We start from the raw sequence: 23,752 nt of genomic DNA on the forward strand, positions 1-23,752 counted from the left end.
TACAGTGACTTGCAAGGAGTATGTTTGTACAATCAACAAGATTTATTCTGTTCAATTTTAACTTAAAAAAAAAAAAAAATCATCCAACACCTCACAAGCTACCTTCAACTAATATTTATACCAAATTTTGAGAATCTGTACTTACTGCCAACGTCTTTCCTGAACCAGTTCTTGCAATTCCTACCATGTTCTTCCCACTCATTGCGATTGGCCATCCTTGAGCTTGAATAGCTGTAGGTTCAGAGAAATTCTGCATCCTAAAACAAAGTATATGAATCAACAGAGAAATGCTTAAATTTTTAAATGATTATAAATAACATACTTTCACAAGGATGATTTTCTTCCCTATTCAACCAAGCATATCCACATTATTAAGTCTAACTTGTCTTTGGTATTCTGTGACACTACATCAACATTTTCCCTCTTGTCTGTATTGTTTATTGTCCACATTTCATCCCCCACAAAAGGCTATGCTCCAGACAAATACTGTCAGAAAATGCTTTCTACGACTTAAAACATAAAATATTCCTCTTTTCATAAACTTTTCTTGCTTGCTAATTTCAATCTTTTTTACAGTTAAACACCTACTACTTTCAGGGTCATTTCCTAATTCAATGCTCTCTACACTACCTAATTTAGTTCCATTACATCCAGTCATCCTTTGAGTTTCACTGATGAACATCATACAAACTTTTCAAGGCACTAGCCATTCCATGTATCTGACAGCAGACAAAGTCCTTTCTCGCCTGACAGAATTTACACATCACTACACAGCACTTAAGTCATGCATGTACACATTAGTTTTGTGCTTGCAGCTGTCCATTTTCAATTGCATTTTTAGACATCTGTATTTTTTTTTATCTGCTTCAACTGGTATGTTTTCGTATTGTCTCCTTTTCCATCTATTAAATTTAAGTTTCCCATCACTAGTAAATTTTTTGCTTCCCTTTTCGTTTTCAAATATCTGATATGTAAACGTTTTATTCCTTATACTAAGTCAATTCAGAATGACTCGTTTTCATCTGATGTGATAGCATTAGATCTCATGATGTGGTAGCATTAGATCTCATGTTTATTTTTCACCATAATAGATTCTGGACTGTAGCACTTTTTAGGGCACATAGTCCACATGACAAGATGTGTACTTCAACACATTTCCAGCTCTGTGGGTGTTTGTAAAGGAATGTACATTCATTCTTCCTCCGTTTAGATGAAAACCATAGCACCATACATTATGAGAAATATCTGATGGGGAGCAATGACAACAGTAACATTTTATAATTGACAAAGCACCATCTTAGTTTGAACATTGGAAGTGTTTTATGTAACTCTTTCCTACTGTGCACGGTACAACCTGCCTTCCTCTGACCTCTGAACTTGACAAGCCAGTTCTCTGGCATCCTTTTAGCCACATTAAGCATCAATTAATAAAGACAAATGTTCATAACTATGAAAGTTCCTGTGTGAATGTTCTTTCTAGATGGTCATTTGTTATGACTTAAAAATTTCACATTTGCATTCAAAAGTTTATTCAGACTCAAATTAACATGTAAGTGCTATTTCTTAGCAAATTATATCCAGATGAACTATTGGGTGGTTATAATTAAACTATGTTCCAAGTGCTGCAATGCAGGCTGTATACATTGAGGGAAGCTCAAACATCACTGATATCTTCATTAATGAAGCTCGCAGAGTGTGAGTGGAGTGGGGAGGAGGAGATTAAAATGTGGTGTTGTCAGCAGCCAGTGTGGTACAGGTGCAGGAAAATGGGATAAATGTTCAAACATGATAATTGGTGGTTCTGGCACTTTTATTAGTGTATTGTCACAACACCTGTTCAATATGATCTCACTCAGCGACATGCTGCATCTGTCAGGGCACAGTAGCCAGTTGTTTGGAGCATAGCCTGTGTAATTGGAGCAATGTCATAATATGTCATCCTTCAGATCAAGAACAGTCTGGATCATCACTGATAGGCATGATCCTTTAGATATCCTCACAACCAGAAGTGAGTTTAGGTTGGGCGATCTGGAAGGTTTCATCTCAAAATTGCCTACGAGACGATAAAATTACCAAAGGTTTCTCAAAGCAAGTATTTCATCTTGCAACAAACACGTGTTGTCACCTCATCTTGCGTGAAAATGTGGACACAGTCATGTCCTTGCAAAGCTATGATCACATGTTGATCAAAGAGGTCCTTATAACACACAGATGCCACGGTACAAGTAACAGGCCTCCAAACTGTCATCTTCTCTAAGAAAGATGGACTGACAATGAAGGCATTTGTGGAGCCTATCTCGGGGCTTCATTTGGTGCATATTTTGAATCTTCTGCACTGCAAAACCTTTGGATCTGTTGACCACAGGAGAGAGAATTCTTGTGACAACTCTACCACCGTCTGCACAAATTGAGGCATGTACTGCATCGTCTGCTGAAACTACAGCAATTTTAACTGCCCTCTCACTGCTGCCCCATCTAATTCTCTTTTTTTTTTTTTTTTTTTTTTTTTTTTTTGCAGCTGCATCCGTTGGCAATATTCCCCACGAAAGAGCTCTACTATTGACACCATTCTGATAAAACAAATTTACCAGTATGCAAGGTCTTTCTTCTCAATACTCACTGCATTTTGCACAGACAACTTCAATCTTCTCAAGTGTTTACAAACCAAGAGTCATTTCTCACACACACACACACACACACACACACACACACACACACACACACACACACACACAGCCAAGTGACAATGGACTACCGCCAAAACAGGAAACATTCGACATCGATTGATTGATTGAGAGTGTATGGGACCAAGGTCATCAGTCCGACGATTCCAAAAAGGGTTGCATAAGAGGGTGTGCTAAAAATGAATGGATTCAGTCAGAGGAGTCAAATTATAAAAGAATGATCATTAAACACACACAGTATAATCATAAAAATTGACACCAAATCTATAAACTGGAAAAAGGGGGGGGTGGTCGTGGGGATCACAGACCATGAAGACTGCAGAAGGAGTCCCAGTCACAACCAACCTGCCCCTGCTCCAAGCCTAAAGGAGAACCTTATATCTGGAAATAAAAACTACGTTCATGGAGGAAACCGAGGACCAGGGCAACCATCTGTGGATCGTCCACTAATATTAAATTTAAGGAAGCAGGAAGACTATACCTAGCACAAAGGGTCGAAAGAAGGGGACATGCCACCAATGTGTGATATATCGTCAGTCTGGCACCACAACAACATTGTGGGGGCAGGACATTACATAGGAGGAAACAATGGGCGAGCCAGGTATGGCCAAAGTGTAAATGACATAGAACAGTGGACTACTCCTGAGAGGGGCGAAAAGAAGTGCCCCAGACTGCAGTAGACTCCTTGATTGTGTGGAGTTTGTTACTATGAGCAGTAGAGCTCCAGACTACATTACAGTTAGGCAAAGAGATTTGACGTAGATCCACATATCTGCAGCTGGAAACATGGAAGGAAAAGGAGGGTCAGTATCTGCTTCTCTAGCCAAACAGTGAGCCAATTCATTCCCTGGGATTCCCACATGACTCGGGACCCAGAGAAATATGACAGAACAGGCGGCATGCTCAAGGGCAGAGAGAAGGTCATGGATGGCAGGACCAAGGGGTGACGAGAGTAGCATCGATTGATAGCCTGAAGGCTGCTCATGGAGTCAGAACAAATTAAAACACTATGGAGGGACGCGTGAGGAACAAAAAGGAGGGCCCTGTAAATGGCTAGAAGCTCTGCTGTAAATACACTACACGATCCTGGCAACAAATGGTGCTCGAATCTGGTAGAAGACGTGAAAGCGTATCCCACCGTATCAGTAGTCTTAGAACCATCAGTGTAAAAGACGGTGGCACGCTAGAACTCTGCAAGGATGGCACATACAAGACGCCAGTAAACCATAGGAGCAACAGAGACCTTAGGACCCTGCAAGAGAGCGGTCCTAATCCGTGGTCTAGGGACCATCCAAGGGGGGTTACAGGAGGAGAGACACGGGGTGCAGTCCAGTGAGTGCAGATGGAGATCCCAGCAGAGGGTAGCTAGACGCATGCCAACCAGCAATCCCACGCGCGGGTGGGTGTTAGGAGGGAGACATCCCTCATTGGCGAAGAGCACAGGGTATAGAAACATTAGACATTCTGACTTTGCAGTACCATATTTCATTTGGTGGCAGAAAGTGAAACTTATTATTTCTTCAAGATACTCCACAAACCCATCAATGAACATTACCTATGATGTTTCAGTGTCCTATGACTTACTCCAGCCCACACTGCAGCACTCTGAACACTATCAGTTTACTTTTAACAACACAGAATTTCTTTTCTGCATATTAATATATACAACAACTGTTTTTAGAGACTTGTTTGCACATCTGCTAAAGTAAATTTCAAAACATCCTTCCTACTACTAAACAGTATTATTTTCCTTCAGTAACAGCCTAAAGCATTGCAAAATTTAATCACGCACACGTGATCACAGTCAATTACATCGCAATCCAGTAGACCCATTAGGAAGGTGGAGGTTACGAGGTAATCAAAAATCAGTTAATATGGCTAATGGCTATCACTTGTCGAACTCTGAAATGTAAAAACTCTTCCACAATGTGTCAGAACTTTTGAATAATACTGCAAACTTTCAAAAGACAACTGTCAAGTTGCAGACAATAGACAAAAATGATGTACCTACTGTACATGTTTGGTTTAGTCAGGGTTATCATCCAGGAAAGAGCTGGAAAAAAAAGTATTATAGAAAGAGAATGTGTTGCAGGTAAAACATTCACTATACTCTACAGTAAACATAAAAATTTTGAATGACCTTGCACATGACCCACACTTTAAACACTTAAGGAGAAGCTGCAATTTCTGTCCCCTTTATAATACTTTCCTAAAGATTAATGTATGTGGCCAATTTTCTTCTATCAAACAGGCCACCATCATCCCTCATTTACACTTTTTGCTCTTTTTCATTTCTACATCAACCATGTAACTTTCCCTAATGTTTTATTATATCTGGAACAGAATAAGGAAGTGATAAAAAGCACACCTGAACATTGAAGGGGGTGATTTCTGTTCTCCAGTGTGTTTTTGTTTGTTTTGTTTTAGAGCACAAAAATAACGGAGGTCATACGTACCCATGTCACAACTGTAGAACACGAAAACAGGGAGGAGTTAAAATACAGCTAAATGTCAATCCCAAAATGACAAAACAAGACAGCTAGAAACAGGGACATGGAGAAAGGGCTACAATGGACACCATACAGAAATGGAGGTCCAAAACTAGAAATTAAATGGCCTTCGCCATATTGCTTTGGTGGACAAAAAGTGAAAGGTGGTCGACAGGCCGCGCGTCATTAGCTAAAATGGTCAATAACTGAGACAGCAAATCCAAGCGGGAATGTAAACCGTTGAAAAATGGACATTCCATCAAGAAGTGGCGGACACTTAAAACTTGGGTGGGAGGACCAAGAGGTCATTCAAGCCATTGGTAGAGGCTTAATAATGAGCTTATTCCCATGAAGGGAGAACCAATGCCGATGCCAAAGAGACAGCAACACAGAGATCACTGGAGGGAATACAGGAACGAGTGGGCTGAGGTATGAGGACTGCAGCCTTGACAGCAGCGTCAGAAATTTATGGCAGACCGACACGACCAGGAACCCTTATAAACTTCACAGCAGATCCACCAAGAGTGAGCAAGTGACAGTTTTCCTGGACCCATTGCACCAACGGATGGGCGGTGTACAACACACAGAGGCTTTGAAGGGCACTGAGAAAGTGAGCAGAGGACACAATTGAAAAGACTGTGTTGCTAGATGTACTCCGTGGCCTGATACAGGACAAAGAGCTCGGCTGTAAATACTGAGCAGTGTGCCGGAAACTGATATCTGAAGACGTGGGCGCCAATGACAAAGGCACACCCGACACCACAGTCAGTCAGAGAGCCATCAGTGTACACAAAGGTACTATCACAAAATTCCATGCGAAGGTCGTGAAACTGAAGGCGATAGAGCGAAGCAGGAGTAGTGTCTTTAGAAGAAAATGATGGCCACGGTGAACACAGGCCACTTCACAAAGCCAAGATGGCGAAGGGTTCACAACCACCCGAAAAGTTGAGGGCAGTGTGAAGTTAAGCAGCCAAAGCAAACGCCGAAAGCGGACTCTAGGAGGTAACAGAGGAGAGAGACGTGCCCAACACTGGTGATCAAGGGAATCATCGAAGGAGGCAGCATAAGATGGGTGCCCATGTTATGGCAGACAAACAGCATACATACCTGCTGAGAAGAAAATCACAGCAGTAGGACATTGGTAGTTCAGCAGCTTCAGCATACAGACTCTCAACCAGACTAGTGCAAAAGGCGCCAGTGGCCAAACAGATGCCATGATGGTGGATAGTGTTGAGACTGCGTAAGAGATGGACGTGCAAACGCATAAACAAAGCACCCATAGTCTAGAGTTTCTAACAGACAAGGGACCGGTAAAACTGGAGGTAGGTGGTTCAATTGGCACCCCATAAAGTGCTATTGAGGACAGGCGGGACACTGAGGGACTGTGTACGCGGGCTGCCAGGTAAGACACATGGGAGGACCCAGAGTTTCTTATCAAGCATGTGCACCAGGAATAGCGTAGTTTAAACGAACAGAACGGCAATGGGCCCAAGATGTAAAGGTGGTCGGAGAAACCATTTGTGCCGCCAGGAATTCATACAGACTGTTTTGTCAGTGGAAAAACAACAGCCGATGTCGATGCTCCAGGAGTAAAGATGATCAAGACATAACTGAAGAAGCCGCCCAGTGAGACAGGTCCATGGAGAAGTGCAATGGATGGCAAAATTGTCAACAAGAAGGGATCCAGAGATGCTCGACAGGAGACAGGCCATTATAGGGTTAATGAAGATAGCAAAGAGGACAACACTCAGGACAGAACCTTGAGGCACACAGTTTTCCTGGAAAAGATACCCGACAAGGCAGAACCAACATGCACCTTGAAAACTCTGTCTTTTAAAAATTCCTGAAGGGGAAAAAAAATTCCTGAAGGGAAAAACAGGTCAGGCGGCCACGGAAGCCCCACATGTAAAGAGTATGGAGGATACCACTTCTCCAGCAGGTGTCTTAGGCCTTTTCCAAATAGAAAAACATGACCACAGTCAGATTTCCATAGAAAACCATTTATGAGATGGAGACAAATTAAGTACAGGTCAACTGCAAAATGCCACACCAAATCCACACTGGGCAGACATTAGTAAATTGTGAGACTAACCACCACACCAGCCGGGCATAAATCATACGTTCCATCACCTTGCAAACACAGCTGGTGAGATCAGGCAGTAGCTAGAAGGAAGGTTTTTGTCCTCACCAGCGTAGGTACGGGTATGATGATCGGGAAATGGGCCCTCTGCCCAGATATGGTTGTACGTGTTAATCACAAAGTGCTTGCCCACAAGAAAAAGGTGCTGCAACACCTGAATGTCAACACAGTCTGTCCCAGCGGCGAAGGATCAGGATGAACTGAGAGAATGCTCTAGTAAAGGCGGCATTGTAGCATTCACGATTCAAACAGAAGAGAAGGGTACAGTTCAAGCCTCCTCCACTCGTTTCCGATGAAGGCATGGTGATAGAGGGAAGAGCACGAAATTTCCGCAAAATGGCAGCCCAAGTGTTTAAGATAGCAATATCGTCCACAATAACATCATCTGCTAGTGTCAGGCTGGAAATTGGCAAATGGATCTTTAATCCTAGAGAGCTGTCAGAGGCTGATCCATGTGACAGAGGAAGGGGTGGAACTGTAGAAAGAAATAGTGAATGAAATCCAGCTAGCTGTTTTGCTATCCCAAAGAACACTATGGCACTTCGCACACATCTGTTTATAATGAATGCAGTTTGCCATCTTAGGATGACAGTTAAAAATGAGGAGAGCATGTCTCAGTGCGCGAATTGCATCACGGCACACCTCCATCCACAAAGATACCAGGACACAGCATGGTAAAGAGAAAGTGCAGGGAATGGAACATTCTGCAGCAGTAAGGGTAACCTTGTCATCACAACTGGGGAAATCCTGTTCATCGAAGGTCGCCAGGGAGGAGTAAAGCTGCCAGCCAGTCTTTGTAAGCTGCCATTTGGTTGTGCACGCAGGTGGGGTAGGAGTCAGCAAACAGATAGCTCAAGGGAAATGGTCACCTGAGTAGGTGTCAGAAAAAAAACGGACCACTCAAGAAGATTGGCAAGCTGGGCAGTGCAGAAGGATAGGTCCAAATGGGAATAGGTGTGCAAGGAGACAGAAAGGAACACGGGTGCCCCAGTGTCAATGGCAGAAGAGGTTGAGCTGATTAAGATCAATTTAGGGGACACCTCTACAACGGGTTCTTGGAGAACCCCCAAAGGGGATGATGGACATTAAAAAGTCACCAAGTAGCTGTAATGGGGAGCTGCCCAATAAGCTGAAGGAAGTCTGCCCTGGTGACATAAATGGAAGAGGGGAAAGTCAGGTGGGGAAGGAAAAAGCTAACTGCAACAGCTTGAAATTGAGGATAGGGAGATGGGTTGACTAGGAACATCTAAGCAGCGCTGTCGGTCTGTGGAGTCTAATGCCAAGAAACGGTTGGTGGTGCGCACTGGCGACACTGAGGCTGGCCGGGCTAAGGTATCACATGGCAACATCGTCGAAGAGCGTCTCCAGCGAAGCAGAAGATCATTTGCCTTTGGTAGACTTCTTTGAGCCTTTCCAGTTAACAGCGGAAGACATGGGTGTTTGGCTGGAGGGATGTAGGAAGTCTTTGCAGGAGTACCCCTTCTGTCCTTTCCTGCCGGTAGGGTAGCTGTTGGTTTTGCCTCTTGAGGCGAGAGTTTGATGACTTGTTGCACAGCTGGGCAGGGGGATGGCAATACTACCTTGACACTCTGCGATTTCACAACCTCAGAGCTGAATTGGAGGTCGCATGTCTGCGTGGCCATGATCTTTGTGGAACGGATGGAACTATAGGTGCTAGACAGGAGAATGCAGGGTTTGCTACTAGCCAGTAACTTGCGAGAGACTGGGTAAGTAACTTGCTCCTTTACCCGGATCTTTTGGACAGCCTGCTCATCAAAATACACAGGACAATCCCGAGAGAAGGCAGCATGGCCACCATAGCAGTTGATATAGTGGGGAGGAGGCATCAGACAATCAACCTCATGTGCATCCCTACCACAGGTTACACATTCGGTGGGGTATCGAGAAAACATTCTAGGGGTTGAAACAATGAAACAGGTAGCAGTGCGTCACGTTCAGAGTGTATGGTCGGACTGTGATACTTTCATAGCCTGCTTTGATCTTTGACAGAAGAACCACTCTATCAAAGGTGAAAAAAAGAGTGCAGGTGGGCACTAAGGAGGAATCTACCTTTTTATAACCCGGTGTACGGCCATGACAGCTCATCAAAGAAGAAAGACTGGATTTTGGCCTCTGTCAGACCAATGAGCAGCCTAGTGTAAATAACACCATGGGAAGAATTTAAAAGTTCTATGGGCCTCAACACGAACAGGGTAGACGTCGAGAAGTGGGGTGGCAGGCAGGTGTTGTGCTTGAGAATCAGAAGTCTCCAAAAGCAAAGTGACATTCCGTACACAAGAGCAGTATTTCACAGGGCTGGCAACTGCATCAACACCTTTCTCGATAACTAACAGATTTACCGTGGTGAAAGACTGACCATCTTCACTATGTGAGACCATGAGGAACTGTGGTGCAGCTGGAAGGGTCTTTGAATCATTAGCCTCATTCCGTTTAAGTTTCATAGATGTTCGCTCGTTGTGAGAAAATCTCCACTATTGCAGCATCTCCAATGGCGTGCTCCCTCCAACTGGCGGCCCCGTCACAAGGGGGTGCACCCGCCTTAGGCGATTGTTCACACCTCAGGTCACACCACCTGGACTGAGGGACCAGTCTCCAATTTGGGAAGGTTGGAGCTCAGGCAATACCCCCTCCTTGGGTCTGGCCTGTACCAGGGGGGTGCAAACAATACCTGTCAACCCGTGGCTGGGAATTAGGTGTGAAGTCTTATGTTACAAGTCAGACGCATGGGACGGGCTTCAGGAGGGCACAGAGTGGAAGGAGAAAAAGAGGAATCTCAAATGCCGAAGCAGATCATTGAAAATAAGGGAAACAAAGAAAGGTAAAGGGAACGAGAAACAGTGAGACTGCTCTTATGTACTGACTTCTCTAGTTCTCTGTTAACATGCAATAATCCAGGTGCTTTGCAATATTGTGATGGCTTGGTCACTTGCATGTACAAAGTGCTGGTGGTGTCCTACTTTTATATTTTAACAAAGACACAACATGCACCTTCTTTAACAAAAATCAATAGAATTCACATTTAGTTTGTGTATTTGAGACAAGAAGGGGTGCTAACTGGATCTGAATCCATTTAAATACAACAATAAACATTAAAATAAACTGCTCAAGTGCTTAATAATCACTACATAGTGCATGCTGTATGCCAATATCATGTCTACAAACACTAGCAAAAGCTAAATAGTGCTTAGTTCAAAGTCACCTCCTTCCTTGACAAGGTCATTTGTGTTTAGTGGAAAAGTCAATGGAATTGCCCAAGAATATAATCATATTTACCATAACACTTTCTACACTCACTTATTACCCTTCTTCAAAAATTGTTTCTGTGTAGCATACAATATTATGCAACTTCTTTGGTGTTACTTGGGCCACTGATTTCTTAAACAGTTCCAAAATTTTTGTCACACTGAAGCTTTTATTATTTGTTGCCACAGAATGCTAAATCTATGACCAAACCATTTCAATGGGGTTGAAGTGGCAGAGGTATTGTGGAAGCCAAAGAATGCTGGCAGTGTGTTCTTTTGCCACCTCCTTAACACATCGTTGAAACTGTGGCTTATTTTGTTTCACAAGCTTACACAACTACCCTGAACTTTCACACTAACATTTTAACCATTCAATGTCAACTTTTTCAATTGCTATATTTGGAGTTTTGTTTTTAAATACTGGTCTGTGGCATTATCCATTACAATGATAGATGGCCAATTTTATGTTTTCCAATAGTTGCCCCTTGAAACACTTCAGATAATTATAGCGATTCATATCCTTGTGGTAGTTTCTTGTTTTGCTCTATTTGTAAACCAGATACAAATCAGTACAAAAACAGAAGTTCGAGCATTCAAGACAATATTTGCACTAATTTTTTGTACCTGAAACCGAGAGCTCTGATAATCATAAAGAACAGTTTTACTGCCACTGAATAATTCTCCCTCATTGTGAGCAATGCACAGTTTTTTTTTAATGTTTGGGTGTTTTCTTAATATTTGTGTATGTGGCATCTAACAGCATATCTTGTTGGAATGACTAAGTTTGTTACTCATTTTGTCTCCCCTTTTCCAGTTGCCTGTAGATGAAATGAACCAGCCCATTACTGTTACACAGAGGGTCTCTTCTTACAAAATTTCAAGACAGTGCTTATATGAATCTTCAAAGCACCTACAATTCTTTCCACTTCATTAAGAGGCAGCAAGAGTCATACCATTGTTTCAATTTCTTGAAATATCCCCCACACCGAGCGTGAAAACCTACATGCCTGACCACACAAAATGCAAGCAGAAGGCTGAATGTTCTATTTAGCAACCACACTCTTCTGCTCACTTCCACAACAACTTTCAAACATCTGGGACATAAAATAAACTTGCCATTCATAGATAAATAGCACACAATGAAAACTGATCAGATTTGTTAAATTACTTGGTGCAAGCAGTGTCTGCAACTGTCTAGTAGCCATAGTAGAGTGATTTGGCGATATTGAATGGAATAGGAAGTGCAACTTGGCAATACTGAATGGCACAGAAGGTGCATCTAAACACATTACCTTAGCAGTTGTTGCTGCACTAGCAGCCCTGTGAACAGCTAGCTAGAAGTTAATCACTTTGTTATTCTTATCCATGTGTAACTGTTTACCATCTTCCTCCTCTCACTCCCTCTTTCACTCATATCATGCCCACTGCTGCCAATCCTTAGTTGGAAACTGCCTTCCTAAGTTGTCTTTGTTGTACTCATGAACAAATGGAAAAAAATGGGAATGTTTTCCTTTCTCCTCCATTATAGTAATTACAAAATTTAATATCAAATATTACATGTAATTTATGACATGAATCTAACGTCAACTATGTAGAATAGATGGTTAGATTTAAGAGAGGGCCCAAGTTCCTAATCTTGTCAGAGAAAATAAACCAATAAAAATATAATTTTCTGGTTTGTTAATATTTCACAGTAGATCATGTTATCCTTAAATGGAGAAATAAAATACTAATGTCTTGACAAGCAAGGAGCAATGAAATTATTGTGCAAACTAGAATGACTTTATAACCATATTCTTTCAATGATTTTTGCAATTTGTACATGACTGATCTGTTAAATGTACACCCCTCTTGAAGAAAGGTGAAAGGGTGGCGCGCGCGCTCGCGCACGCACGCACACGGAGAGAGCTCTTCCAATACATACCTAATACTTTCCATCACATAATCAGGAAAATTTGACTCCTCGAAATATTGAATGGGATTTGGGACATCAATACCCTTCACTGTTATTTCCTTTGATCGTCTATAATCATCCACTTCAAACTTATTCCTGAAAATTACATAAATGTTACCACATAACAAAACAAGTGACAAATCAAGATGAAACACAATTATAAACCAAGTTAATCTACAGCTCCCAACTATCAATAAAGACAAATGCTATTGTTAAGAACATGACCTTACCTGTTTGCCACATTAGGGTGTGGGACATAAAAATCCTTTGCTATTGGGGAAAGCATACTCATATCCCAGGCTGGTTTCCTTAGTCCACCACCAAGTTGGTCATCTCTCCCCCGGAAATTTTTGCCCCCCCTGCGATCTTCAAATTTGTTCCCCCCTCGATAGCCACCCCCGTTTCTTTGGAAAGACCTGCAAAATTCACAAAGTATTAATACAAATAGCTACCACACAATGTAACTTACAGATAATGTGTATTTGGTTGTCATGAGCACTAAATCTCAAAGCAGAAAATACCTTGGAAATTAATGAGTTCTTGGACACTGAGAAATGGGACATTTCTGAAACATACCCAAGTCTGATGTTGTACAGAGGAAAAATTAGATTTGTCTGCAAGCTCATTTTATTATTCAATAACTGAGGCACTGAGAACCGTAAGGGCCCAAAGCACACTGTCATCAATTTTGAGATTGTGGCATGTATGCATGCTCCTGATATCTGTTAATCCCTTTGCCAGCCTGTTTCATCTATATCTCTAGCCCCCACACTGTAGTTATGAACGTTCACGAAAAGCTGTCTTACCAATTTCTTAGATATTTATTTCCACATGGGCCGGAAGTACGTTGCTCTGCACTCGCAGACTGTTATCTAGGGCTGATAATTATAGTTTTCACATTGTGTGCACAGTAATAATACTTCATAATCACATGTGTATTGGCAGTTTAAACTGAACCTCAAGCTACAGAATGTGGCTATTGAAAATGATAATGAGGATATGAAGTGTTTAAATAAGTCAATTTGTAAGGTGTTGTAGTGTGTGTTGGATTGTTGGTTTGAAAGAGGGGGGAAGGGACCCAACTGTTAGGTCATGGGTCCTTTGTTCCAAATAAAACAATGTCACAAGGGTGAGAATAAGACAAGCAGAACTGACAACACAAAACAGAGAGAAAGGAAAAACCATAAAAACGACGGAAGGGGAACACACACCTAAATGGACAAAAGGGGAGAAGAAAACCACTGAAACGCAAGAAACAACTCGAAGAGATTAAAATGACAAAACAGATTACCATGGCTGGCTAACCATGAGAATAAGAAGGACAAGCCAGCCACTCTGCAACACATTAAAGCCTCCACCCTAAAAGCACAAGGGTGGAGGACACAAGAGGGACATAGGACATGCGCTAAAACTTAGATCAAATGATAAAACCCACCCTCATGAAAAAAACGTAAAACTAAAGGTGCTGCTGAGGCATTGTTGGCCAATAAAGAAAGGTAGGGTGTTGGTTAAGTCAAGTCCACCTCAGAGCAGCTAAAAGTGGGCAGTACAGCAAGTGGACGACGGTCATTTGTGAGCCAGAGCAACACCGAGGTGGGTCCTGACGACGGAGAAGGTAACCATGCGTTAGCCACATGTGGCTAATGCCGAGCCAGCAGAGGACAACTGATTCCCTCTGATAGGACCACATGGAAGACTTCCACACATTCGTAGTCTCCTTAATGACACACAGTTTGTTGTGTGTACTGAGGTTATGCCATTCGGTCTCCCAAAGCCGCTAAACCTTGCAGTGTAGTACTGAATGCAGGTCAGTTGCAGAAAAGCCGATCTCCACGAGCGGTTTCCATGTAGCTTGTTTGGCCAGCCTGTCATCAAGTTTGTTGCCTGGGATTCAGACATGTCCTGGAATCCACACAAACACCACCGAACGACAGAACTGTTCCAGGACATAGATGGACTCCTCAATGGATGCTACCAAGGTACGGCGAGGGTAGCACTGGTCGATAGCTTGTAGGCTGCTCAAGGAGTCAGTAAATAGGAGAAATGACTCACCAGGGCATGAGCGCATGTGCTAAAGAGCACGGGATATGGCTGCCAGCTCTGCAGTGAAAACACTGCAGCCATATGGCAAGGAGTGCTGTTCAATATGTCCCCCATGAACATATGTAAAGCCTACGTGACCATCAGGCAGTCACTTAAGAACAGATCTAAAAACACAAAACCCTGTTTATATCAGTATCAGCACTGATAGTTAAGTGTTCAGCCACAAGGTAGCATGTGGTCCTACATTTGTAGCCCAGCTGCTGTGTTTTGGTTGAAGTGGTTGCAACTACGTATTATTTTTCCAGTGTGCAGCTTTGAAAACTCTGCAACAAAACGTGTAGCATTCATCCTATCCACTATTCTGTTTAGCCAATGTTTACAGAAGAGGATGGCTACAGTGATACTAAGTTTGACATTGAACTTAGCAGCTCAGAAAGTTAAGAAGAATGTGATTCATATGGCTACACCAAACTGAAAAATCTCCCTTGCTATTCCAGGTGTGAAGAGGACAGTGTCCTTAAGTTCCTGGTAAATTAATGACCAGTGGGAGGAGCGGGGAATACCACAATCATGATTTCTTTCCTCTCAGCTGAGCTGTATGCCAGCCATAACTGGTTGTTTAAGCACTGTTTTTAATAATCGACAATTTATGTGGACTAATATACATACAATTAATACACTGACAGGGTGTATAAGTAGACAAGGGGGAAAAAGTCCCCGGCGAAAAACACAGTTTTTCTGTTTTAAGTGACAGTATATGTTTCCTCGGAACTGCAAAACTTTATCAATCCTTTGAATGGTTATGGTTTTATACACCGGTATAGAATTTCCCGGCACCTCAGAAAACTAAACTGGAGGGGGTGGGGGGACATTTTGGAAAGATCTTTGATGTGCACCAACATGTAAACTGCATATTTTTGTACCAAGAAAGTAGAAATCCGAATTCCACCAAACGCAACAAGTTACTTTCCAAAGCATTGAAATCGAGATTGCAATGTGCTTTTGTAAGCCAGTCACAGCTCACATCACATGATCTCACAAGCCGATGACAGCAGATATTCAGAGCATAGGACACGTGATGAAGTCAGCCAATAGAAACATCACTTAAGTAGCACGAACACACCAACAAGAAAAGTTAGTGGTTTAAATTAAAATACATAGTGCTGGTACAAGAAAAGAAAAGCTTTCACATATAGTATTGGTCTCTGGGATAAATAAGCTGCATGAGAAGCTAAGCTTTCACATATAATGATCTTTTTTGCGCATGTTACACTTTAAGATACATCACATAAATGTGCCAGTAACATTTTTGATGACATTTCTGCCCTTCTGGGCTCGAAATTCTTCTTAATGGTTGATGAATTCTTCTCGGGTTATCAGCTGAGTGGTGGCGTCGTCTTGTCACAAGATTTCAATGAGTTTCATACCAATCATCTTTGCCAGAAGATGAGGGGAACGAACTCACTGAAACGTTGCAACAAGACGCCACCACTCAGCTGATAACCCGAGAAGAATTCATCAGTGGAATATGCCAAGAAAGACTGCAATCGCATATACTTCTAAATGGTTGTCCTCAAAGACTATTATTAAATAAGAGTCAAACACTGATTTAAGAAATTCATTGTACATTCTCACACAAAGTTCATCTTTCATATAAGGAAATTTACTTTGGAAGTAGCACTTTTCAAACAAACATTCACAATATTTTTCTGTGACCTGTTCAAAATAGGTTCATTTTAGCAGTTGCCACAATGCGCCAGGTAACAGGCGTCACCGTGCTTGCACAGCCATGATGATGCAGAAAGCCCATTTGTTCTTCCGTGTAAAACATTAAAGGATCTTACATTGTGTCATAAAAGAAACAAGGCATTAGAGGATACTCCAAGAGCATAGAAATTTTGTGAACCATATTACAATGCACAATTCGGCTAAGTGCATATTCATATGTGCAGATTCGGATGTAAATTTTCTTCAAGTACCAGTACCGTATTATCTCTTGTTCGGTTCTTTATTACAGCATAATGCCATACATGCAAGAAGATGAAAATGTGCACTTAAAATGCTGCATAGTTACAACTATGCCAATAGTGTGGAATTATGAACACTTTGTTTCAAATACATTGACTGCCTCAGCAGAAAAGACTAATAAAAGCCAAATTTCTTTAGCATACAGACAACAGTAACTTCACTGTTCTGCATGACAACTAATGCTCGACTGCAGAGAGGTGAAAATAAAATTAAATCTGAAACTAACAACATATTTTAGCCTTCCGTAAATATGTGGATATACTTTAATTCACTTGATAGCTCCTGGCCACAGAAATCCATTTTGTGTTCATTTGACATGAGATAAACAAATATCACTAAATGTTAACAAGGGTCACGTGGAGACTACCCACCTCCCCTTTACAACTCAGACTGCTCTGTACATCGTAAGTCCCCGATATTTCTAAACCGGGGCAATACTAGATGGTGGCATCCCCCCCTCCCGCAAGCGTTTGTGATAGGTCACCAAAAATTTAAAAAATTGACTTTTCAAAAATATGTTCATTTTGTAGCGCACATCTTTCTGAAGAGTCTGATATACAGGGTGATTATAATTAAAGTTAAGCTTTCAAAACACTGTAGAAATAACACCACTGGTCAGAATGACGTCAAGTGGCAACAAAGTATTATCGGAGAAGGGGGAAAACTTATGACAGAGGCGGGGGGAGGGAGGGGGGGGGATAGTATGAAAATAGCATTTTACGTGTTTGAACACATAAATGAAAACACCTGTCAAGTGCATGACCCATTGAAGTTTGTCTAACATGCCTGGTACATGGCTTTTCCTCCTCTCGTGTCTGATGTTCGCCACGACTATCTCGATGCAGGATCGGGCTCTGTTTGTAAAACTGTATTACACGAATGATTACTGTGCACATGGCACTCTGCTGAAGTTCCGGACACTTAAGGGTTTAAAAAAAAGGTGTTGGTCTGATGACTGCCATGGGTCTGGTGAAACTGATTCGGAAATTCAAAAAGAGGGGTTATTTTGTTGTACAACCTAATATAGGGAAGCAGTCACCACAGCAATGCAGGAGAAAACAAGTGGTGGAGTCCAAGCGTGTAGTACACGGATAATTGCCCAAACATTGGACATACACGTCAGCACGGTGCATAAAATCCTATTAAACAGCCTTCTTTGTATCCATTCAAAATTACCCATGTGCACAAATTGCCTCCTGTTGACCTGCCAGAAAGAGAGACCTTTGCTTTAGAATTTCTTGCTTGCATGGAAGTGGACACTGACTGGCCGTGGAAGATTTTGTTGACAAACAAAGCCCACTTCCATCTGACAGGATATGTCAAGACACAGAATTGTCAAATATGGGCAAAGGAAAATCCACACGCAAATCAACCAGTACCACTTCATCCTGAAAATGTCTGTGTGGTGCTGGTTTACAGCATCATTTATCATAGGGCCATATTTTTTTGAGGAACAGATGCTTCCGGTCCTGTTACCTGTACTGTCACTGGCAAGCGCTGTGACGCTCTTCTGCACAACCATGTCATTCCAGCTCTTCAACAGTGTGAATGTGTTGATGGGATCATTTTTATGTGAGATGGTGCACTTCCGCACATTGCAAATCCAGTTAAGCAGCTGCTGAAGTGTGGTTTCAGAAATGCTAGAATTGTCAGCCACCATTTCCCTACAGCTTGGCTGTCCCATCACCTGATCTTAATCTGTGTGACTTCTGGCTGTGGGGCTATCTGAAAGATGTGCTCAGTGATCCAACTGCAAACTTCGCTACATTGAAGGCAAACATTGCATAACACATTCCAAACATGACCCCAGACACGCTTGATCAGTTGTGGAACATGCTGTTTCTCGATTTCAACTTCTTGTGCGAAACGGTGGACAGCATACTGAAAATTTTTGTGCCAGTCACACGGAAATTAATATTCCAATTTGAATGATGCTTTTTACGTGGTTTTTGGCCTCAGGACAATTAAAAACCGATTTTTCCCATTCGATGTGATTGTGACCTTGCCATGGGGGATGGGCGTATATAACTAACAGTATCACACCTGTACACCCATGCACACTGAGTAGTCAGTCAGTTTAATGTCAAACATACACCTTAGGCATAGTTGTGCGATTCATTGTCATTTGTAGTCAACCACTATTAAATTATGATTACAGCACCTTCTATTGCTGCCTTTTGTAACTATCTTTCTTCTGCTGTTAAGTTTTCCCCTTCTCCAGAAATATTCCATTGCAATTCGACATCATTCTGACCAGTGGTGTTATTTCTACTGGACATTATTTGGTCTTAAGTTTGCCAAAGAGCATTATCACGTCTCTTCACACAGCATTCTTCTATCGCATGTCACTGTATTTCGCTCTGTGTAATGCCAACTTTGTAATGGATGCCATGAAACTACATTCAAAACAGTGGAAATTAAAATGTCCCATGGTTCCTCTCCTGCTCCCAGTCTGCCGGTTTACATCCTGCACCTTTTTTTTTTTTTTTTTTTTTTTTTTTTTTTTTTTTTTTTTTTTTTTTTTTTTTTTAAAAAAACCCTCAGCTAATACTGGATGGGATTATTTGTACACGAGAGAACAAGAACTCTTCAGAAAATGGGCACTCTTTATTGCTTCTTAGCTAATAACTTGCTGTTGTGTGTGACAACATTAAATACAGGTTACATAAAATCAGTAAAGACAAGAGACAAGCAGCAAGACAGTACACATTTCTTCTATACTGAAGTCCTGGCATTTTTGTCTTTCTAATCTTGCTATAGTTTTACATGGTGTGCCTTCCTTTCTCGGAAACTTATCAACTACACGAAAAGACAATGTCTTTTGTTGTTTTAGGGCGCACAACTACAGTGGTCATTAGCACCCAGACTAAATTATGAATGCACCGCGAGGCACAATGTTAAAACAGCAACTAAAAAGGACAACACTATAAAAGGCACATTAACAGGCAAGGGATTAAAAGAAAACAGCATAATCAAATGTCCTTAGACAGGTTTATCAAGTGGATAAAATGAAGAACGCGAGCAGCCGCTCCTGAGTCATCCGCTAAAATTTCATCCAGAGTACATGGCAGGCCAAGATCAATGCGGTGTATTAAAATTCGGACAGGACATTAAAATGTGGCGTAGCATCAGCAATTGCCCACATGGGCAAAACGGCGCCGGTGCAGCCGTCAGCAGATGGCGGTGGCTGAACCGGCAGTGTCCAATCCGTAACCGGGCCAAAACTACCTCCTCCCGCCGAGAAGAGCGTGAAGATGTCGTCCAAGCCGTGGGGAAAGGTTTCAAGGCCTGAAGCTTGTTTTCAGTAAGTGTAAATCAATCGGCATGCCGCAGCGATAAAATGCGTTGACAAATGACCCTGCTAAAATCAGATGAAGCCACACAACAAGAAGCTGTCCGAGGCTGGAGGACCGATACCGACATGGCCAGGAACCCACATAAAAGTAACCGGAGCACCACCGTCCGCCAGCTGCTGAAGGGAGCGTTGGATCCGGTGCACGAAAGCGTGAACCGGATACGGATCACTGAGGCTCTGGATGGCGCTCAGGCAATCAGAGCAGATGACATAAGCAGAATGTCAGTGGCGATGGATGTAAAGAACAGCCTGATAGAGGGCAAATAGCTCAGCTGTGAAGACCGAACAATGGCCATGGAACCAGTATTTGAAACCGTGTGCCCGACAATAAAAGAACACCCGACACCGTCATTGGTCTTAGAGCCATCTGTATAAATGAAGATCATATTAATGAACTTCGAACGAAGTTCAACAAACCGCGAGCAGTATACCGAAGCTTGGGTAACCTCCTTTGGCAGCGAGCTGAGGTCAAGGTGAACGTGAACCTGAGCCTGGAGCCAAGTTGGCGTTTGGCTCTCGCCCACTCTAAAGGTTGCAGGGAGTGGAAGATCAAGTTGCTGAAGGAGGCGACGAAAGCGAACTCCAGGGGGTAGCAGGGCAGATACATACAACCTGTATTGACGGTCGAGAGAATCGTCAGAAAAGGAACGATAAGACGGGTGCTTGGGCATTGATAATAGCCGACAGGCATACCGACAAAGCAGTATATCGCACCGGTAGGTTAGTGGCAATTCACCGGCTTCAGCACGAAGACTCGACAGGACTAGTATAGAACACTCTGATCGCAAGACGTAACCCCTGATGTTGTATAGAGTTGAGGTGGGGTAGGATGGACGGGCGTGCAGAGGAGTATACAAAGCTCCCATAATCCAGCTTTGAGTGGACGATCGACCGATATAGGCGAAGTAGGACGGTTCGATCCACTCCCCACGGCATACCGCTGAGAACACAGAGGACATTTAGGGAACGGATACAACAGGCAGCCAAATATGACATGTGGAGACCAACTAAGTTTCCTGTCAAATGTTTCCACGAATGGGAGAGTAACTGGACCGCGATGTAAGGACAGTGGGAGAAACTTTGTAGCGCCAGAAGTTAATACAGACCGTTTTCTCGGCAGAAAAATGGAAGCCATTGGCGACACTCCAGGAGTAAAGACTGTCAATACAAGCTGAAGGCAGCGCTCCAGGAAACATGTACACTGCACGCTGCAGTAGATGGTAAAATTGTCCACGAAAAGGGAGCCTGATACATCAGCTGGGAGGCAATCCATTATTGGATTGATTGTATGGCGTAGAAAAAGACGCTCAAAACTGAGCACTGTGGCACCCCATTCTCCTGGCGAAAGGCGTCTGACAGGACAGAACCCACACGTACCCTGAACTTTCGATCCATTAAAAACGCACAAATAAAAAGAGGGAGGCGACCACGAAGGCCCCATGTATGCATGGTGCGGAGAATGCCCGCCCTCCAACAGGTGTCTTAAGCCTTCTCCAAATCAAAGAGCACAGGCACTGTCTGGCGCTTCCGCAAGAAGTTATTCATAATGAAGGTCGACAAGGTAACCAGATGGTCAACAGCAGAGCGGCACCTACAAAAGCCACATTGTAGGCATTGAGATTCGAGCAGCCAAACCAAACGAGAGTTAACCATTCGTTCCATCACCTCACAGACACAGTTGGTAAGGGAAATGGGTCGATAACTGGAAGGCATGTGCTTGTCCCCTGGATTAGGAATCAGGACAACAATAGATTCGCACCAGCATGTGGGAACATGACCCTCAATCCAGATGGGACTATAAGTACGAAGAAGGAAATCTTTACCCACAGGAGAAAGGTTTTTCAGCATTTGAATATGAATAGAATCAGGCCCCAGAGCAGAGGACCATGACCGGGCAAGTGCACTTTCGAGTTCCCGCATGGTGAATGACGCATTATAACTTTCATGATTCGAGGAGTGGAAGTTAGGTGGCCTTGCCGCCTCTGCCTGTTTTCGGGGGAGGAAGGCAGGGTGGCAATGAGCGGAGCTCGAAACCTCTGCGAAAAATCGGCCGAAGGCATTGGAGACTTCCTCAGGGGCCACAAGGATGTCATTCGCAACCGTCAAGCCAGAAACTGGTGAGTGGACCTTAGCTGGCACAGGCTACCCCAGACAACAGGAGTAAAACTGTTGAAGGAGCTTGTGAAAGCAGCCCAGCTGACTTTCTTGCTTTATTCAATAACACGACTACACTGCGCACGTAATCGTTTATAATTACTACAATTCACCATCGTAGGGTGGTGTTTAAAGGTGCGCAAAGCACGTCGACGAGCACGTGTAGCGTCTCTACATGCTGCTGTCCACCAGGGCACCAGTACGCGACGTGGAGAAGAGGTAGTATGAGTGATGGAATATTCAGCAGCAGTGAGAATGACTTCCGTGAGGTGTGCGACCTGACTATCGCAGCTTGCGAAGTTTTGATCCTGAAATGTCGCCCTGAAAGGGAAGAGCCCCAGTCTGCTTTGGAGATGTTCCAACTAGTTGAGCATGGAGATGGGGTATGATGCAGGAGATGGACAACACAAGGGAAGTTGTAGCTCGAATATGTATCAGAAAGAGTGTACCACTCAAACCGACCTGCAAGTTGGGTAGTACATATAGAGAGGTCTAAATGGGAATAAGTGTGAGTTGTATCCGAAAGAAAAGTAGGGGCACCAGTATTGAGGCAGACAAGATTGAGGTGGTTGAAAAGGTCTGCTAACAGGGAGCCTCTCAGGCAGGATGCTGGAGAGTCCCAGAGGGGATGGTGGGCATTGAAGTCTCCATTTAACAAAAATGGTGCAGGTAGCTCAGCAATAATTTGCATCATGTCTGCCCTAGAAGCGACAGACGACGATGGAGTGTAAACAGTACAAATGGAAAATGTGGAAGTGGGGAGAGTAATTCGGATGGCAACTGCCTGCAGATCAGTGTGCAATGTGATGTGATCGTAGTAGATATCATCCCGGACCAGCAACATAACCCCTCCATGAGCCGGAATACCTGCCACAGGGGGTAGGTCAAAAATGCACAGAGGTATAAGTGTGCCAAGTCAATACGATGGCATGGGCGTAGCTTCGTTTTCTGGAGCTACTACGAGCTGACAGTGCAAGCGTAGCACCAACTTTAAGTCCTCTCGGTTGGAGTGAATGCCACAAATATTCTAATGAAGAAGTGCCATCATGAGAAGAAAAAGAAAAAGGAGAAGCAAGAAGGGGTCACCTCGAAGGCCGCTGAGGGCCTGGCTTCGAGCAAGCACTGCTGCCGCTATCAATAGGTGGAGAGCCTCGTCCATTTTTTCAATAGTTTCGTCGGCCACCATGTTAAGATGGTCGAGAGGGGGAGCTTCCTCAGCCAGTGAACGGCCAGATGTTTGGCTACCTGCAGTGCGGCCAGGCGAAACAGACGATGGCCTTGGGCGGCAACCGCTGGGTGGCGCAGGAGAAGAAACGCGCCGTGGCAGAGACGGAGAACTTTTCTTCCTATGAGCCATCTTGGAAGGTCATTTAGTCGAAGTACGTACTGGTCAATGGCTGGGAGTTCGGGGTACGTATGAAGTCTTCACGGGACGGTTCCTTCTTGAAGGCCCGTGCATCTGACTTCTGAGTCTTAGTCTTGGCAGAAGCTTTTTTTTTTTGTTTTTTTGTTTTTGGGGGGGGGGGGGGGGCGCAAAACTGCTATGGTCATTAGCGCCCAGTCCGTGACTTAGGAAACAGTAAAAAAACGAAATTGAAAACCAGCAGCAATGAGAACGAAAGTCATAAAATTGGAGAAACTA

General features: G+C 43.2%; 1 protein-coding gene across 2 annotated transcripts in view; it reads right to left on the reverse strand.

Moving 5' to 3' along the window:
• LOC126473655 (ATP-dependent RNA helicase p62-like) overlaps positions 1–23,752 on the reverse strand; it is a 57,769-nt gene that overhangs the window by 25,382 nt on the left and 8,635 nt on the right. For both annotated transcript variants that reach the window (XM_050100881.1, XM_050100880.1), the window contains exons 3-5: positions 12,761–12,946; positions 12,501–12,626; positions 146–257 (exon numbers count right to left, since the gene is read on the reverse strand). In XM_050100881.1, coding sequence (XP_049956838.1) covers positions 146–257; positions 12,501–12,626; positions 12,761–12,946 — 424 coding nt within the window. The remainder of the gene's footprint in view (positions 1–145; positions 258–12,500; positions 12,627–12,760; positions 12,947–23,752) is intronic.

Source organism: Schistocerca serialis, chromosome 4 (genome assembly GCF_023864345.2).
Source record: "Schistocerca serialis cubense isolate TAMUIC-IGC-003099 chromosome 4, iqSchSeri2.2, whole genome shotgun sequence".
In the NCBI taxonomy this organism is placed as follows: Eukaryota; Metazoa; Arthropoda; class Insecta; order Orthoptera; family Acrididae; genus Schistocerca; species Schistocerca serialis.